The following is a 15,361-nucleotide window of genomic DNA, read 5'->3' on the forward strand; positions in this document are numbered from 1 at the left end:
GTGTTTTCTCTTATAAAAAATACTCGTAAATTAAAAATAATTCTAATCACATGATTCTAATTAGGGCCGGCAATATGGGTCACGACACGACAACACGACTCGAAAACGACACGAATTTCACGGGTTAGGGTGGAGAAAAAAGAGGTTCGGGTCAGAATTGGGTCGACCTGAAATTGACACGAAAAACACAGGTCAATTTCGGGTTAGACCCGCCTAACCTGAACACGACACGAACCTCGTAAAAAACTAAAAAATACATATTTTTTCATTACATATTTTGATTTTATTATGAGCTTATGATATCATGATAGTTATACTCAAAATCTTATAGTATTATTTGCTTAATTTCAATAAATGTTATTGTATTTTAGTGTGTTATGAATTTTAAGTTATTTTTAATATGTAAAAAACTAAATAAAAGTATATAATTTTCGTGTCAATTTCGGGTTCACAGGTCAATTTCGTGTCATGGGTCATTTTCGTATCGTGTCGTGTCAACCCGTAAAGTGGTCGTGTCGTGTTCGTGTTGCGGTTTTTAAAAAATTTCGTATCACGAGTCGTGTTCGGGATTGACTGCAAATTTAGAAAGAAATGATCAAAACACGATACGAACACGACACGTGACACGAATTGCTACCTCTAATTCTAATCCATGAACTAAATGTAGTAAATCACTTATGTAAGGTAGTTTTATTCATATGTCCCTTTTGATTGGCACATCCTTTTTGAATTAAAATTTTTTATTACAAAAAGAACCTCATATAGAAGGATAAAAATAGATAGTTATGATAAATTTAATTGCGCAATTATATATTTTTACAAAATAATAATAGGTTCTTTTTTCTATTTTTTTGTACGGATTTTTTTTTTCTCTTTTTTGCTTTCTTTTCGTTTTTAATAAAGTTCCATGGATTTTTTCCCCGGTTTCGTACGTTCTTTGTTTTGCTTATGGTGTTTTACCATTTTGCATTTTTTTTATTTCTTTTATTGTTTTGTCTGTGTTGCTCATACCTTAATTGATATCGTAAATTCTTTCTGCCACCTTTTTTCATTATTTATTTATTTATTTATTTTTATCTATTTGTTGAGTTGCTTTGTTGTCCGTTTTCCTTTTTTTTTTTTTTTTTGAATGATTTCTTTTTCTTTTTTTCTTTGTTTGCTTAAAAAAACTTTACGCTTAAGGCTTAGAGAGGGATAGAAAAATTATAATATTAAAGTGAGAAAATAAAATAAAATGGTGACTGTGAAGAGAACAATGTGGTTAAGAAAATAACTAAGGGTAATTTTGAAATAATAATTATGTCTAAAATGTAAATTTAATCGGTTAAGATTATGTGGAGTGTATATTTGGATCAACAACGTGGTATTTATAAAATGATGTTCTTGAATTAAACCTGCCACCGACAAGCACATATGCATGTGTTTGTAGACGAGAACATTGAGCGATCATGGACTTCCTTGTAGATGTTTTAATATGATGATTCAATGGTTCTTTACTTTAGGGCTCGTTCAGTTTGTTAATTTAAATTTTTAATTTGAATTAATATGTAATTTTATGTAAAAAATTTTTATTATAATAAATAAATTAAATGTGATTATTTTTAAAAATTTTTTATTATAATAAAACTCGAATCGATTAAACAGGACTTAAGTCATATTAATATACGGACACGGTAAATCTTTTTAAGGTAAAAGTAAATATTTAACCGTATTTTGTGCTCCATTTTCTACTAGAACTCCAGATCTTTCCATTGACCAATAAAACTCCAGGTCCTTCCATTTCCACCGGATTTAAAAAATAATAATAATAATAATAAGAAAACTCCACATCCTTCCATCCGAGAAAGACAAAATCCAATCTGCGGATTGGTATATGATTGTATGGAGATTGATACCTTTTGGATTTGGTATTGAAATGAAAACACACACACACACACACTTGGGATTGTTACTTTGTGGATTTTGAGTTTAATGATTTTGGTTATTCAATTTTTAATTTTAACATGTTATTCTCTCATTATTTGTCTTGTGACAACTTTATTCTCTATAAATAATATCGGCAATGAAATTTCATAATTTAACAAAAATAATTATGAATTAATCGCGCAGTACTAACTTAAAATTTTATAGAAAAAAGTTACGACATATACAAAAATTTCTCATTATTATTTAGATTTTATAGTGACCGTATATATAATTTTTTTAATAATCATACAATAGGGATGCGATTATCTGTTCGTTAATTAAATAATAAAGTACCAAAGTTGTTAAAAAAAGAAAAGTTGATGGAGTAGTTTATCAAAATTAAGAACTTAAAATAAGGATTAAAATTACCGCAATAAACGTTTGCGACTAATGTATGAAGAATTGTAAAAGTAAAGAAAGTAGGATTAGCAGTGGGGCTCATATATTCACCAAAGATAGTATTCATCCTTATGGGATAGAACTCCATTATTCATAAAATAATTATTAAGTTCAGTCTCACATAATCATTTAAGAGGATTCATCTCATATAAATAGTGTAATTTTAATTTATAAAAATGAATAAAGATGCTCTATATTCACATCATAGAACAAAAAAAAGAGCATTATTATGCATTCTAATAGGGTTAAATTTCTATAAGACACAAAAAATAAGTCTATTAGTGAAGTTGACGTAAATCCCACCATGTAAAACCACCTCTTGTGTCCATGGAATTTATGCCCGTCGTGATAAATAACATTTTTCAAAAAGAAATCTTATTTAGATTTTTTCTGATAATCTATCTAAAAATTAACTATAATAATTATTTATTTTTTAATTTTTTAATATAACGTAGTTTTAATTAGAGCTAATAATTAGGGAAATCTTAGGTTCCGTTTACTTTATCAATTCGAGTTTAAAATTTGAGTTTTGTTACAGTAAAAAATTCTCAGAAACAGTCATATCTAACTTTTTTGTTACAGTAAAAAATTTTTATATAAAATTACATCTCAACTCGAAAGTGAACGGGGTCAGAATCATTTAAAATGTGGGTCTACGTTGTCGTTTTCTATAGGCATGTCATCCATGTCTGTGGACCCACATTACTGACAAAGCACACTTGTATGTTCCAGCCAAGCGTACACTTGTGAAGCAACCCTTCAACCTAATCACATAGGATCTCGGACAAGATATTATTTAGCGGGGCCCACCACTCCAGGTCCTCATTCTTATCCAATATTTCTCTCTCTCCACTCCCATTTTTCCTACTTCCTCTCCGCCGGTGGGCAGTTAACACTAACCAATATATATGACAAACATACATAAATAATTTAACAGTTTCATGGTCAATTTTTAAGCTTCCCTTATTCGTAAATAATAATCACTACAAAAATAACCGACACCTGGAAGTAGTAGAAGAAAAGCCCACTAATTACGATGTGAGGGTAAAGTTAAATAGATATTTTTAGGAGGATGATGATGATCACCATCTTCTATATAAAGCATAGAGAGCCTTACAGGAAAAGGCCCCTTTGAAAATTAGTAGAAGAAAGAAAAGTGTGAGGTTTATTTGGTTATAATTATTAGGTGAGAGATCAGCTGCAAATTAAATAAATAAAAAATATGGTTTTGCTTGATAAACTGTGGGATGATGTCGTTGCTGGGCCTTCTCCCGAGCGTGGCCTCGGCAAGCTCAGAAAGATCACCACCACCAAGCCCTCTCCCTTGATCATCAAAGGTATAACTTCTTTTTTTTTTATTATTATTATTTATATATATGTATGTATATATGTTATGTGTTTGGGTTTTGATGATGTTTTTTGTATGGGTGTTACTCGTAATATGTTGCAGGAGAAGGGGAGGTGGCGACGGCGAGCAGCAAGGTTTACCAGAAGTCGATGACGATGCCGGCGAGCCCAGGAACGCCGGTGACGCCGACGACGCCGCTTTCGGCGCGTAAGGATAACGTCTGGAGGAGCGTCTTCCACCCGGGAAGCAACCTCGCCACCAAGGGCATCGGCGCCGCCCTCTTCGACAAGCCTGACTCCCCCAACTCTCCCACTGTCTACGACTGGTACATATATATACATATATATGATATATACGCACATATATTAACATATATACACACACAGACGCGCGTACGTACTCTAATTTTCACAGCGCGTTAAGTCCACTCGCTAGTAAGAAGAGAACGGAAAAGGGAAGGGGGAAAAAAAAAAACCCTTTACGACTCCTATAAAGAAAGTTCGTAAAGAATATTGTCGTACAAGATTTCGTACCTTTTCTTCTTGAAATTGTTGGAAAAATTACTGACTAGTGTTGGAATCATTATCTTTGTACAAAGGCGTTAAAATTACATTCTTTTTTGTTATGCGATAACGATCTTGTGTAATTGTCACATATTGTGATTAGCAGTACTGATCTTGATCTAATTTTAATAAGATTCGGATAAAAAAAAAGGTGACTTTTTTTTAATAGACCATTGGTAATGTTTTTTTTTTTGTCTATGGCAGGCTTTACAGCGGGGAGACCAGGAGTAAGCATCAGTAAGGAGACCCGGCCGTACGAAGGATCCGCATGTAAATAGTGTCGTTTTTCGTTCGTTCAGTACTGGCAACGTTTATATGTCTGTTTTCTAATGGTTTTGATTTTTACGTGTCGCTTAACTAAGACTTCGATATTTTCCCCCAAAAAAGAAAAATGAATGAATGAAAGAAAATGAAAGCCCTAGATTTGAGCTTTGTGAGCTAAAGATAAGATTGACTTTAATACTAAAGCCTGCAGCTTGATCCGTACGTATTTGTGAGAGTATTCTGGAGTGGTGATGATTATAAATCTGTAAGATTTTGTGTTACTGTTTTAATTAGTCAAGATCTTGGCCTTGAACGCTGGTGATGAGCATCTTTTTTATGGGTATTCAATAAAATGAAATGATGTTTAGTTTGTAATGTTTCTTTTTCTATATTCAAGTAAAATTAATTAATGATGATTTTTAGCTTATCTTGTTTGCAACTTTGGATGATTATCTCTGTAAAATAATGGGGAAAAGGATAAGCTTTGGGGGACGAGGATAGGAGGGGTCATTGAAATAATTGGGGAGATGGGGCCACGTGTAAGATAGATAAGGCAAAGGGTGTATTTGTAGGACCCACATGCGACCCAGTTTAAGCCATCTTTAATAATGATTATCATTATAAATCTAACGTTGAAATGGTCTTATTGAATTGAAAGTAAAAGAAAAGAAAATTGAATAATGGGGTCTTGTCTTGGGTGAGAGTGGTCCCAAGTGTTTGCATTATTGTTTTGTTTTTTTGGAAATAGTAGAAAATAATCAATAAGAAAAGTTTAGGTTAATTTTTAGTTATAGAAATTAATAGATTATAATTTGTCAAATTAGAGTTCATAATTAGATAAGTTATGGATAAATTTGTCAAGTTATGGTTCATAATTATATAAATTATAGATAAAAATCGTGAATTATGAATTCATAATTTGTCAAATTATGGTTCATAATCAAACAAATTATGGATGAAAATAATAATTTAGTTAATTTATTAATTTATGTAAATTATTGATCTATTAATTTTAATTCATCTCAAGTTTGGCATATTTTTTTCTCTTTTTTTTTTTTTTTTTTTTTTTTTTTCTTTTTTTTTTTAAATCAAATTTTTTAAGGGGGAAAAATCAAGAGATTAAATCAAACGATGATGGTTGAGATTGCGTGCTTCAGTTTTTACCTCATCGGACCTAAGCAATCCTTTGGTTTAATGTGGCACTCTTTTTCTTTTTTAACATAAAAAATGCTGGGTCATTATTATTGCTATTATAATTTTGTATAAGGTTGGAATATTGTTTTGTAAGGTGGAATATTGAAGTGGTTGGTGGGCTGTCTTGTTTTTAGACACCATGTTTGGTAAGAGAGAATAAAAGGAAAGGAGAAAATGAAAAACTCAAATGAAGAAATGAGATAATAGTTCCTCTTTTGTGATGCTCAACGGAAATGAGGGGAAAAACAAAAAATGTTGATACAAAGGGATTGTTTGTTAGCATTTTTGTTTTCATTTCTCACATTTTTTGAAGCAAAAAATTAAAAACAGAAATGAAAAACGTGTTTGGTGGAATATATGTTAGAAAATAAAAATAAAAACGTTTGTCTTTTTGTAAAAAACTGAAAACGGAAAAAATTCGTTTTCATTTTCACGTTTTCAGTTGAAAACGGATTTCAGTTTTTTTTTTCTTTTCTTCTCTCTCTTCTCCAGGAAGAAGAGGCAGGAGATCCGGCGAACACCCACCGTCGTTCCTCTCTGACTGGCCCGCTGTCATCTTCTCTGACTGCCCGCCACCGTCTTCTCTGACTGCCCCCTCGCCCACCGCCGCCGCTCTTCTTCGACTGCCCCATGTAAAAATTCACGTTCATTTTTAATATATTGAATAATAATATTTATTTAATATATTGAATAATAATATTTATTTAATATATTATTATTTAATATTATTATTTATTTAATATATTATTATTTTAAATATTATTACATGTTTTCAGAAATTAAACCACCAAACACAATTTTAGTTTTTTTAAAACTGAAAATAATTTCAGAATAAAACTACTAAACGTATTTTCAGAAATGATTCCAAAATGAAAATAAAAAAGTTTTTATTTTCATTCTCATACAGAAAATAAAAACGTTTTAAAACTAATTTCAAACGCACCCAAAATCTTTATAACTAGGGTATCTTACACGAAATAAGAGTGAGGAATAATTAACGAAAAATAGTCGTTTAATGATTATGTGTTATGTGCAATATATATATATATGTACTTTTTTTTCTTTCCAAAGTTAAAATGATGAAAAAAGATCATTCTCATGAATTTTCAATGTCCTTTCTGAATTCTCTCTACTTTCAACTTAATATATTCTCTTTTCTGTTTAACATTCTTACTCCCAACTTCTTTTCTTCCACTTCTCCTGTTTGGTAGTAAGAAAAAATCCCCAACAGTATGGAAATAAAATGGAAAGATCATCTCATGGAGCTGTATTTTATTTGGGAGATTATGACTGTGTTTGTAGTTTTTGTTTTTGTTTTTTACATTTTTTGAGAAAAAATGAAAACGGAAGAGAAACGACATTTGACACAATTAAAGATAAAAAAAGAGAAATAAAAATATTTTTTTAATTTAGTGTAAAATGAGAGAAATAAAAAATGATTTTTTGTCATTTTTTATTTTTTATTTTTGTTTTCTTCTCTTTCGAATAGAGATATATATTAATAGATTTTTTTATACTAAAAATAATTTTTTGATAAAACTATTAAATGTATTTTTAAAAATAATTTGTATCTGAAATTAAAAACGTTTTCATAATTATTTTAAAACGAATTTTAAATGCACCTTATATTTTACAGTCCCTTTTCTGAGCTAGTATAATGAACACTTTAACAATCTGAACTGCATTATACGCGCAAACATTCTAACCAGTTATGATTTATTTAACTAGTTTATTTACTGATTCCAAGTGCTTAACTTTTCTAGGCCACTCGGGACAAAGTCGGAAACTCTCAGGTCCCGTTCTTTTCGCTGATTCGAGTTTAAAATTCGAGTTTTGCTACAGTAAAAAGCCCTCAGAAACAGACACATTTAATTTTTTTGTTACAGTAAAAAGCTCTCACACAACATCACATCTCAACTCGAATTAGCGAACCGAACGGGCCCTCAAACATTTTTCTTCTCTTTTTTAATGTTTAATCCAATTACAAAACGAGGGAAAGATTGACATTTCATTGAAGTCAACTGAATTACATTATATGAGCGGAATTGGCCAATATTTCCAACGGAAATGGTAGAAAATAGGCCAATATGAAAAGTTTAAAGAAGTAGATAGGTCAATTTTTAGTTATAAAAATTAATAGGTCATAACTTGTCAAGTTATGATTCATAACCAGATAAGATAAACTTGTCAAGTTATGGTTCATAGCCAGACAAGTTAAGAACAAAAACTGATTTATGGACAATAACTTGTCAAGTTATGGTTCATAACCAGACAAATTATAGACGAAAACAGTAATTTAGCCTATTTATTAACTTATGTAAACTATTAGTCTATTACTTTTAATTCATCTTAAGTCTTGACCTATTTCTCTATTTCTCCCTACTTTGATCATATTCGGTTCAAAACTGCCACAAAATTGTCATTGTTTTCTTTTCTTATTCAAATGTAACTGGGGCACGGGACTCTTGACATTTGCTCAGCCAAAATCAGAAGATTCTAAGCTCTAATCTCTTCTGGTGAGCGAGAGAGACATTTATTGACAAGTCAAAATCATCAAAAACTAACTATAGAAATATAAATCAAACGGTGCATATGATATACGGTTGAATATTATGAGAGAATTTCTTTTACAACATTGTTACACTTGCTTCATAAGCGTCATCTGGTTTAAATTGTAGGATGCCGTAAATCCCTCCATTCGTGGCAATTTAATGAGGGAAGATACTTCAGCCTTGTATGTAGCATTCCTAATTTCCGATAACTTTTGCCGTGAGAATGTTTTCATGCTGTCTGTACCAGCTGAATGAATGCTTAATTGCTTAGTAATTGCTTACAAATGTGGCATTGTTTTTACAATGACTCCCTCTCCCTCAGACATTATGAGCTGGTTCAAAATTTTAAAATCCGGGTTGTTAGTATAATTTGGGTTTGGATTTGAATTTAGAAGCCAAAAACATAGAAAGCAAAGAGAAAATTGTCTGCAAATTTCCTTTTCATGGGGTCTCTCACTTAGTCACATGGGCCACAATATGCTTTGCTTGCACTCCCAACCGAATCCAATTATCCAAAGACAAGCGAGACAAAAAGGGGAAAGAGAACGTACCAAATTGGTCTATATATGTGTGAAAAAAAAAAAAAAAAAGATGATAAATTCAAGGGAAATCATAATCCGTAGATGCTTGATAAAGCAGGAACAAATTGGACAGCAAAAACCATTTTTCCTAGTTCTAAAATCTGTCTGTTTACATTGCAAAGCTCCTAAAAATCCATCACGTCTCTATTCACTGATATATTTTAGAGTGCTTAAACTATAAGACTAAACCTACCTGACAGCCTCCAAAGCAAGTATGAATATATATGTACCATAGTGAAAACAAACGATAAGACTTAATTCATATATTAATGTCACAACAAAGGCAGCAGAATAATGTTTAGCACTGCCACTTTGAGCTCCACTTTTTCTGATATGCTAGAAGCTGCAAAACAATGCATACAAAAAAGTGATGAAACAAGCCCCCATTTTTTTTTTTTTTTAATTTTTTTGTAATTGTGCGTGAAAATCAGTCCGCAGTCTGTGCATGCAAGAGTGAATTGATGCAGGTGAGTCTAAATTCTGGACAAAGTGCTTACCACATATCCACACGTAAAACTGTGAGTTTTAAGTTCTGCCAAAGTTTCTTGCTCTTTCAAAACTTGCAACTTCTCTTTGCAGTCTGATACACTGGATTTCAAAATTGCAATGTTTGCAACGGTTGACGGATTAAACTTTTCGTCAAGCTGTTTTACCAAGTATATCTCAACTTCATCAGCTTGCAATGTAGTTTGAAGAGCGACATACTGCATTCGTATGAGAATCAATGTCAGCATGATGATCTAAACTCTAAAAGAAAATTGAGAAAAAAAAAACAAAAAAAAAAGAGGAAAAAGAGAAGAAGGTTGAGGGGGTTTCATATGAATCACCTCAGATAAGTGTCTAACTGACAGGGTAGGCCTGCAGGAAAGATATGGCCGCTGCAAGCTCGGAACTTTTTCCTCATCAATAGGAACAAGCATGAGGGGTATATCTAACTGAAGTAGTCATTGCAGTGCAAAAGCAAACGATATTCCTCAAATTAGAAGAGGGACCAAAAAAAACAAATCCTTAGATACGTGCATGCATGTCTTTGTGTGCACATGAACAAATGAGTGGGACTCTGCAGCATTAGCTAAAATGGATTTGGATTAAAAAAAACAGAGAGAGAGAGAGAAAGGATCCTCGTAATTCCTGGTAACGAGAAAAGTCCACTAGATAAAAAGCCAGCCAAAAGCTCAATTTACCTCATTATTAATATCTTCGGAGTTTCGCAGATGATCCCCCAACTTTGAAAGGCGGCTGTTCCTGGCATGCTTACCATTGCTACTGCTGTTACTTCCATGTCGTGTGTGACTGCGCATACCGCCTTTTCCCCAGGCAAGCCTTTCTGAGCTGCCAACAAGACCCACAGATGCACCCATGGTCTCTCTGTTCACTTCAGAATCATTGTCGTCACCATCTGCACCAGTTCCTGCCGAAGAAGGCTGGGAGTACCGGGACCCTGACCATCTCTTGGGTCTTTTTGGTCTCGGTTCTGTTCGCTCATCTGCAGATGATGAATCTTTGCTTCCATCATTACCATTTGCATCCTCATTGTCATCAGATCCTTGATTCTCCACAGAACTTCGTAAGTTTCTTCTCCCCCTCAAATTTCGGTAGCTACCTTGTGATCTCCTCACAAATGCAGCTGCTGTGGATTTAGCATGTGTTCTTTTCCTACCAAGAGCTTCTGATTGTCGCCTTAAGGTCTGGGCAATGTTTGCTTGTATCTGTACGCATGCACCTAAAGATAAGGCCTTCAACCCACACAATGAAATAAATATCTCCAGACTATTGCCAATGAGAATGCATAATGAAGCCTTAATTTTAAACCCAAAAAAGCGCATCATAAGAAACAAAGGTAATGCACTTCCTCAGTGAAGAATACAATGAGATTCAAGGGTGAAAAGTTTAGCAAGTTCCTCTGTACATCAGCTTACGTCAATAGCACAGACTAGATACTAACTCAAAATATCTTACCTGCTTATTGCGAGCTTTCTCATCTTCTTGAAAAGCTAATTCCTGAAGTAGATATTAAACAACAAGAGCTTAGCATATCAAAGTGACATGCTAAATGAATTTCCCATCTGACATGCAAATGATCAACCTCACGATATACCTCTTCTTCATACTTGTCGATATCTGGATATAGAGCTGCAATTAAGGCATCGTAATTTGGATCATCTCTCAGCGATCGTCGACTAGCACAATGTGTGCGGCAAGCAGGACACTCATTGTTCCTACAGTCAAGAGTAAAAGGTAATCTATCTATAGAATTGGAGCTATCAGCTCATAGAACCAATTGTCAATAACTTCTTTAGATCGTCCAGATAAAAAGAGCAGGTAAGGAAATTTGATATTTCTTTTTTTTTTTTCCCAATGCAAATTGACAAAGAAGAAAAGAAAAAAATATGTAATAGCCCGAGTACATACCCCAGGCGCATAGATTTGTCTATGCATTCTCTACAAAAGCGATGCAGGCACTCCATCACTGTTCTTGTCTTCCTAATAATGCCTGCACATGAAAAGAAAATAGTTGTTTCCTCATTTTGGACAAAGGATACTGCTTACTGATGGTTATGAAAATGAAAATGTTCAGATGGCTAATAAAAATGAGCACTAGCCTGAACCATAAGACAATAGAGTTTAACACTAAAGGTCAACATAAGAAACAAGAATAAAAAGTACTCTAATGCTTATATGAAGTCAGACAGCCAGTCAATTATGCCTCAACGACGTGAAACAATATGGAGGTGAAATGTACCTCTTACAAGGGTAACTTCATCAAGAACTTCATGTGTTTTTCTTTTTTGAAAAAAGAACTTTATATGGTTTTATTTCAGTAATTTAGATGGATAAGCAGTAAGAACAGAGCCCCTTTATATACACATAAATTGGAGACAAAATGCAGCTCTCCAAAATTCTGTAATGGGTATAAATAAGTGAACGAAGCATCTTGCACAATGGTAAGATATTACATCAGAAACATGGTACAATTGACATTGATATTGTTTTAAACCTAAAAATGATAGCCAAGTCTGGGATTTTGAATTTCAAGATTCTAATGGCATCTTTTCATCTGCAGGTCACACTAGGAGATTTTTAGAAGGCTCTGTGCCTTGCAAAGATGCCTACAGAACGGAACAACCACCACTTCAGCATGAAGATGGTGCTTGGAGAGACGACACATAATCCATAAGTCAATAATCTGATGGAAAATTTAAGATGATTACTTTTAAAATGAGTTCCCATCAAGTCAACCATAGAATTCTTTCTTATAAAATATACACTATCTAGATCAATGACCAGCTGATGTGAAGAAGACAGCTTTTGCACTTAATTTGTATGCAGTCCACTTATAGCAATTCAACGACATTTTGAGAGACACTGACTGAACTAGAAATGGCAATGTCACCTTGTTTAAGGCGAAACAATCAGTTCATACTGCCAGCAAACCAATAGTACAGGATACATGGCAGATTAGAAATCATACCAATAAGAGAAAAGTTATGTATTATTTATGCACAAGATGTCATTAAAAAATAAATTAAACTTGACAATGATTCCTGAATTTGAGTTCTAAGTGGAAGAACGAGGTCACCAGAGATTCTCATCATGTACCGGAACACTTGAACAGTAAGTCACACCAGATACACTCTAGTATTATGAATGTCATGTTATATATAAAATAATTTCATTCTGTACATGATAATTTTCCTATATTTACAAGATTACTGCAAGTGCATTATGGAGAGGAGAAACAGTAATGCTTAATTGAACTCTTTAACTTACTGATGTTAAAAGGAAAAAAAAAAAATTTTGTATATTGGATCAATCATACCTAAGCAGATAGGGCATTGAACTTCCTTGCGTACTTCTGCCAATTTTACAACGATGTATCTGCACAAAAACCACAACACCAGAGCATTACCATACAAAAGTATTAATATACAACAGATAGGTTGACACGCTATTAATTCTGTATAAATACACACACACACACAAGTATATATTGGCCAATAGGAGAAGTGGGGATTAGCCAAATCCCCGGAAGCTCAACCATGTTTTTTTATTCCTCCCTTAAACAGGAATAATAATAACACTAAAATTCTTTATTCCACTCTAAACATTATTAGTTGCATTCTCATGCCCAATTATTTTACGAGCTTTCACGTCCATACTAACGACTAAATTAAAACTGCGGCCAAGACAAACCAAAATTAATGCTCTTGTCATTATGTAAACCACATTTTAAGAAGCAGAGAACCGCAGGAAAAAATCTTATTAATCATGTTAATCACATTATACTACCGGCTACAGTCTATATATACAAACACTTCCGCGCAGAAAGCATTTTGCTGCGAAATGTTTCGATGAGATTTTAAAGACACGAAGAAGCAGAGAAATTATCAATGAACTTTGAGGATCATTTTGCCTTCTTTAACACCATTACATCCCCTTCTCAGAATCACTTAAACAATTCTCTTCTGTTCTGAAAACTTTGCGACGTTGAGATGAAAAATTCTACGAACATTCTGTTGGAGGAATTTATTTCCAAGTTGAAGCAAAGCAATTGTGAAGGAACCAACAAGGATCTCCGATGGAAAACTCCATGCAAGTTCCGGCCGTAAGAGCCAAGTGGGTATAATAAGATACTGTAGCGAAGAACATGCTTCGTACACTCATGCACATTTGAAAATACGAATAATTGAGCCACGAAATCACCATAAACGAGGAAGATCCACGAACCCAACTCGTCAAACCTCCATCCTTAAACTCCATCACGAGAGAAAGAGAGAAGAAGAAGAAGAAGAAGAAGACCATGGCAACGAACTCACGGAATAACGGCTCCGAGCAGGAGAATAAACAAAGCAGTTCGAACGAAGAAAAAACCATGGCGGATCGAGAATTAGACCCGGTTTTTCAGGCATCAAACAGTTGGGGAAACCGCGTCCGAATCAGAAGAAGAAAGAATAAAGAAGAAGAGAAGTGCGTGTTTCGTGTGTGAACGAGAGAAAGAAGAAAAGAAAGAAAGAAAGCCTACTCGTTTTTGTTCTCGTCGGACGGAGAAGGGCTTCGATCGGATTCTGCGATACGCCATGAACAATGAAAGCGAGAATCAGGAGAAAAACGAAAAGAAAGAAAAAACCGTATTGTGCACGAGAAGAGAATTTCGAGGGGGGTAAAAAGAAGAGAGACGTACCCTGGTCGTCGTCGGCGGGGTGGTGATGAGCTTCGTCGAGGTTGGCGTCTTCCATGGGATCGTCGTCCTCGGAGGCATCGTGGGAGCGCTTCTGAGCCGGCATTATTGCGTCTCGCTCTGTGCACGAGAAATTGTCGACGACAGGATCCAACGACGCGAACAACTAAGTTTGGAGAGAGGGCAGTGCTGCGGTGGCTCCGGCGGTTGCTCTGTGATTCTAGAGAGAGAAAGAGGAGGAGAGAGAGAGGACCACGACGGTGGTTGTGGTGGTGGTAGCCGAGTGTGGCTCACCACCGCGAGAGAGAGAGAGAGAGAGAGAGAGAGGCGGAGGGGTTGAGGTGTTGAGGAATGAGGAGCCTCGTGGTCTTACCGAATTTCTATTTTTCTTATTTTTGAGAAAAAAAATGATTTTTTTTACATGCTCTTAATTTAATTTTTGATGATTAACAAGGGGGAAAAAAAAAAAAAAAAAGAGGACGTCTATAGTAGGGAGCGCTTTTTTCCTCTACCGATAGGGTGAAATCCTATACACTGTTGGATAAAAAATCTACGGTCTAAGATCGTCTTCCCTATAGAAATAAACATCAGAACAGCTGCACCTAATCATATTCACCTTTCAAGTGTAATACTCCATCTCGCTTCTCCTCGACAGAAGCCATGTCCTCCGACTGCGCCAGCACCAAGACGACGCGATCTCGCCCTTTCTCCCACGGCTATCCTCCCCCAACGTCTGCGCCGGTACAACCACCTTTTCTAATGACTAGAAGTCTTAGAGCCTGAGTATTTTCTCCATCAAAATTTTCGTCAGATCTGTGGATGACGGCGGCGACAAGGAGAGACTCGTGGGGCTCGTATCAGGCAAGGTCGTGGTGAGGGCGAAGTCAAGTTCGTTGTCGGTGAGGATATTTCAACCGTTTTGGCATCAAAGATTCAAATCTTTTGGCAATGATTTCCCCATCGTTTGGTCTCCTCCCCGAATCCTTGGACGTCTCCGTTGTGTTTGCGAGGGGTCGACGGGATTGAGATAGCGGATAAGAAAAAAAAAAAAAAAAAAAAAAAAAGTGTCCGAAAAAGTCCAGCACTTACAGTCTTTTTCAACAACAGCCATCCTCAATTCTTGTGAAAATCAAAATACCCAATTGTCAAATAAATGTTCGTTCTTTCAATTTGTTTATGGGGAATTCTATGTTGGATTATTTCTTCGATCAAAGATAACAAGTTTCTGATCTATTTACTTCTTGAAATTTCTACTGAATTTTTTTGACTAATTTCCCATTGGTCTGAGTTGTTTTTCCTTTTTTTTTTTTCTTTTT

General features: G+C 34.5%; 2 protein-coding genes across 4 annotated transcripts; one reads left to right on the forward strand and one right to left on the reverse strand.

Moving 5' to 3' along the window:
- The first annotated feature begins 3,497 nt into the window (after positions 1-3,497).
- LOC21398194 (auxin-repressed 12.5 kDa protein) lies at positions 3,498-4,852 on the forward strand. The gene is made up of 3 exons (XM_010112895.2): positions 3,498-3,701; positions 3,815-4,037; positions 4,480-4,852. Exons 1-3 carry the CDS (start codon positions 3,587-3,589, stop codon positions 4,514-4,516), a joined length of 375 nt encoding a protein of 124 aa, XP_010111197.1. The 5' UTR covers positions 3,498-3,586; the 3' UTR covers positions 4,517-4,852.
- A 4,079-nt stretch (positions 4,853-8,931) lies between these two features.
- Positions 8,932-14,422, reverse strand: LOC21398195 (putative E3 ubiquitin-protein ligase RING1a). 3 transcript variants are annotated; one of them, XM_010112896.2, is made up of 10 exons: positions 14,049-14,422; positions 13,890-13,932; positions 12,687-12,745; positions 11,279-11,360; positions 10,965-11,085; positions 10,826-10,867; positions 10,051-10,575; positions 9,694-9,801; positions 9,364-9,570; positions 8,932-9,209 (listed from the first exon to the last, which is right to left on the reverse strand). In XM_010112896.2, exons 1-10 carry the CDS (start codon positions 14,149-14,151, stop codon positions 9,165-9,167), a joined length of 1,335 nt encoding a protein of 444 aa, XP_010111198.1. In that variant the 5' UTR covers positions 14,152-14,422; the 3' UTR covers positions 8,932-9,164. The 3 variants fall into 3 exon arrangements, with proteins under 3 accessions (XP_010111198.1, XP_024031055.1, XP_024031056.1); XM_024175287.1 differs by having other exon boundaries at positions 10,051-10,602; XM_024175288.1 differs by lacking the exon at positions 13,890-13,932 and having other exon boundaries at positions 10,051-10,602; positions 14,049-14,109.
- Between the last annotated feature and the right edge of the window lie 939 nt (positions 14,423-15,361).

This window comes from Morus notabilis, unplaced genomic scaffold, assembly GCF_000414095.1.
Source record: "Morus notabilis unplaced genomic scaffold, ASM41409v2 Scaffold744, whole genome shotgun sequence".
NCBI lineage: Eukaryota > Viridiplantae > Streptophyta > Magnoliopsida > Rosales > Moraceae > Morus > Morus notabilis.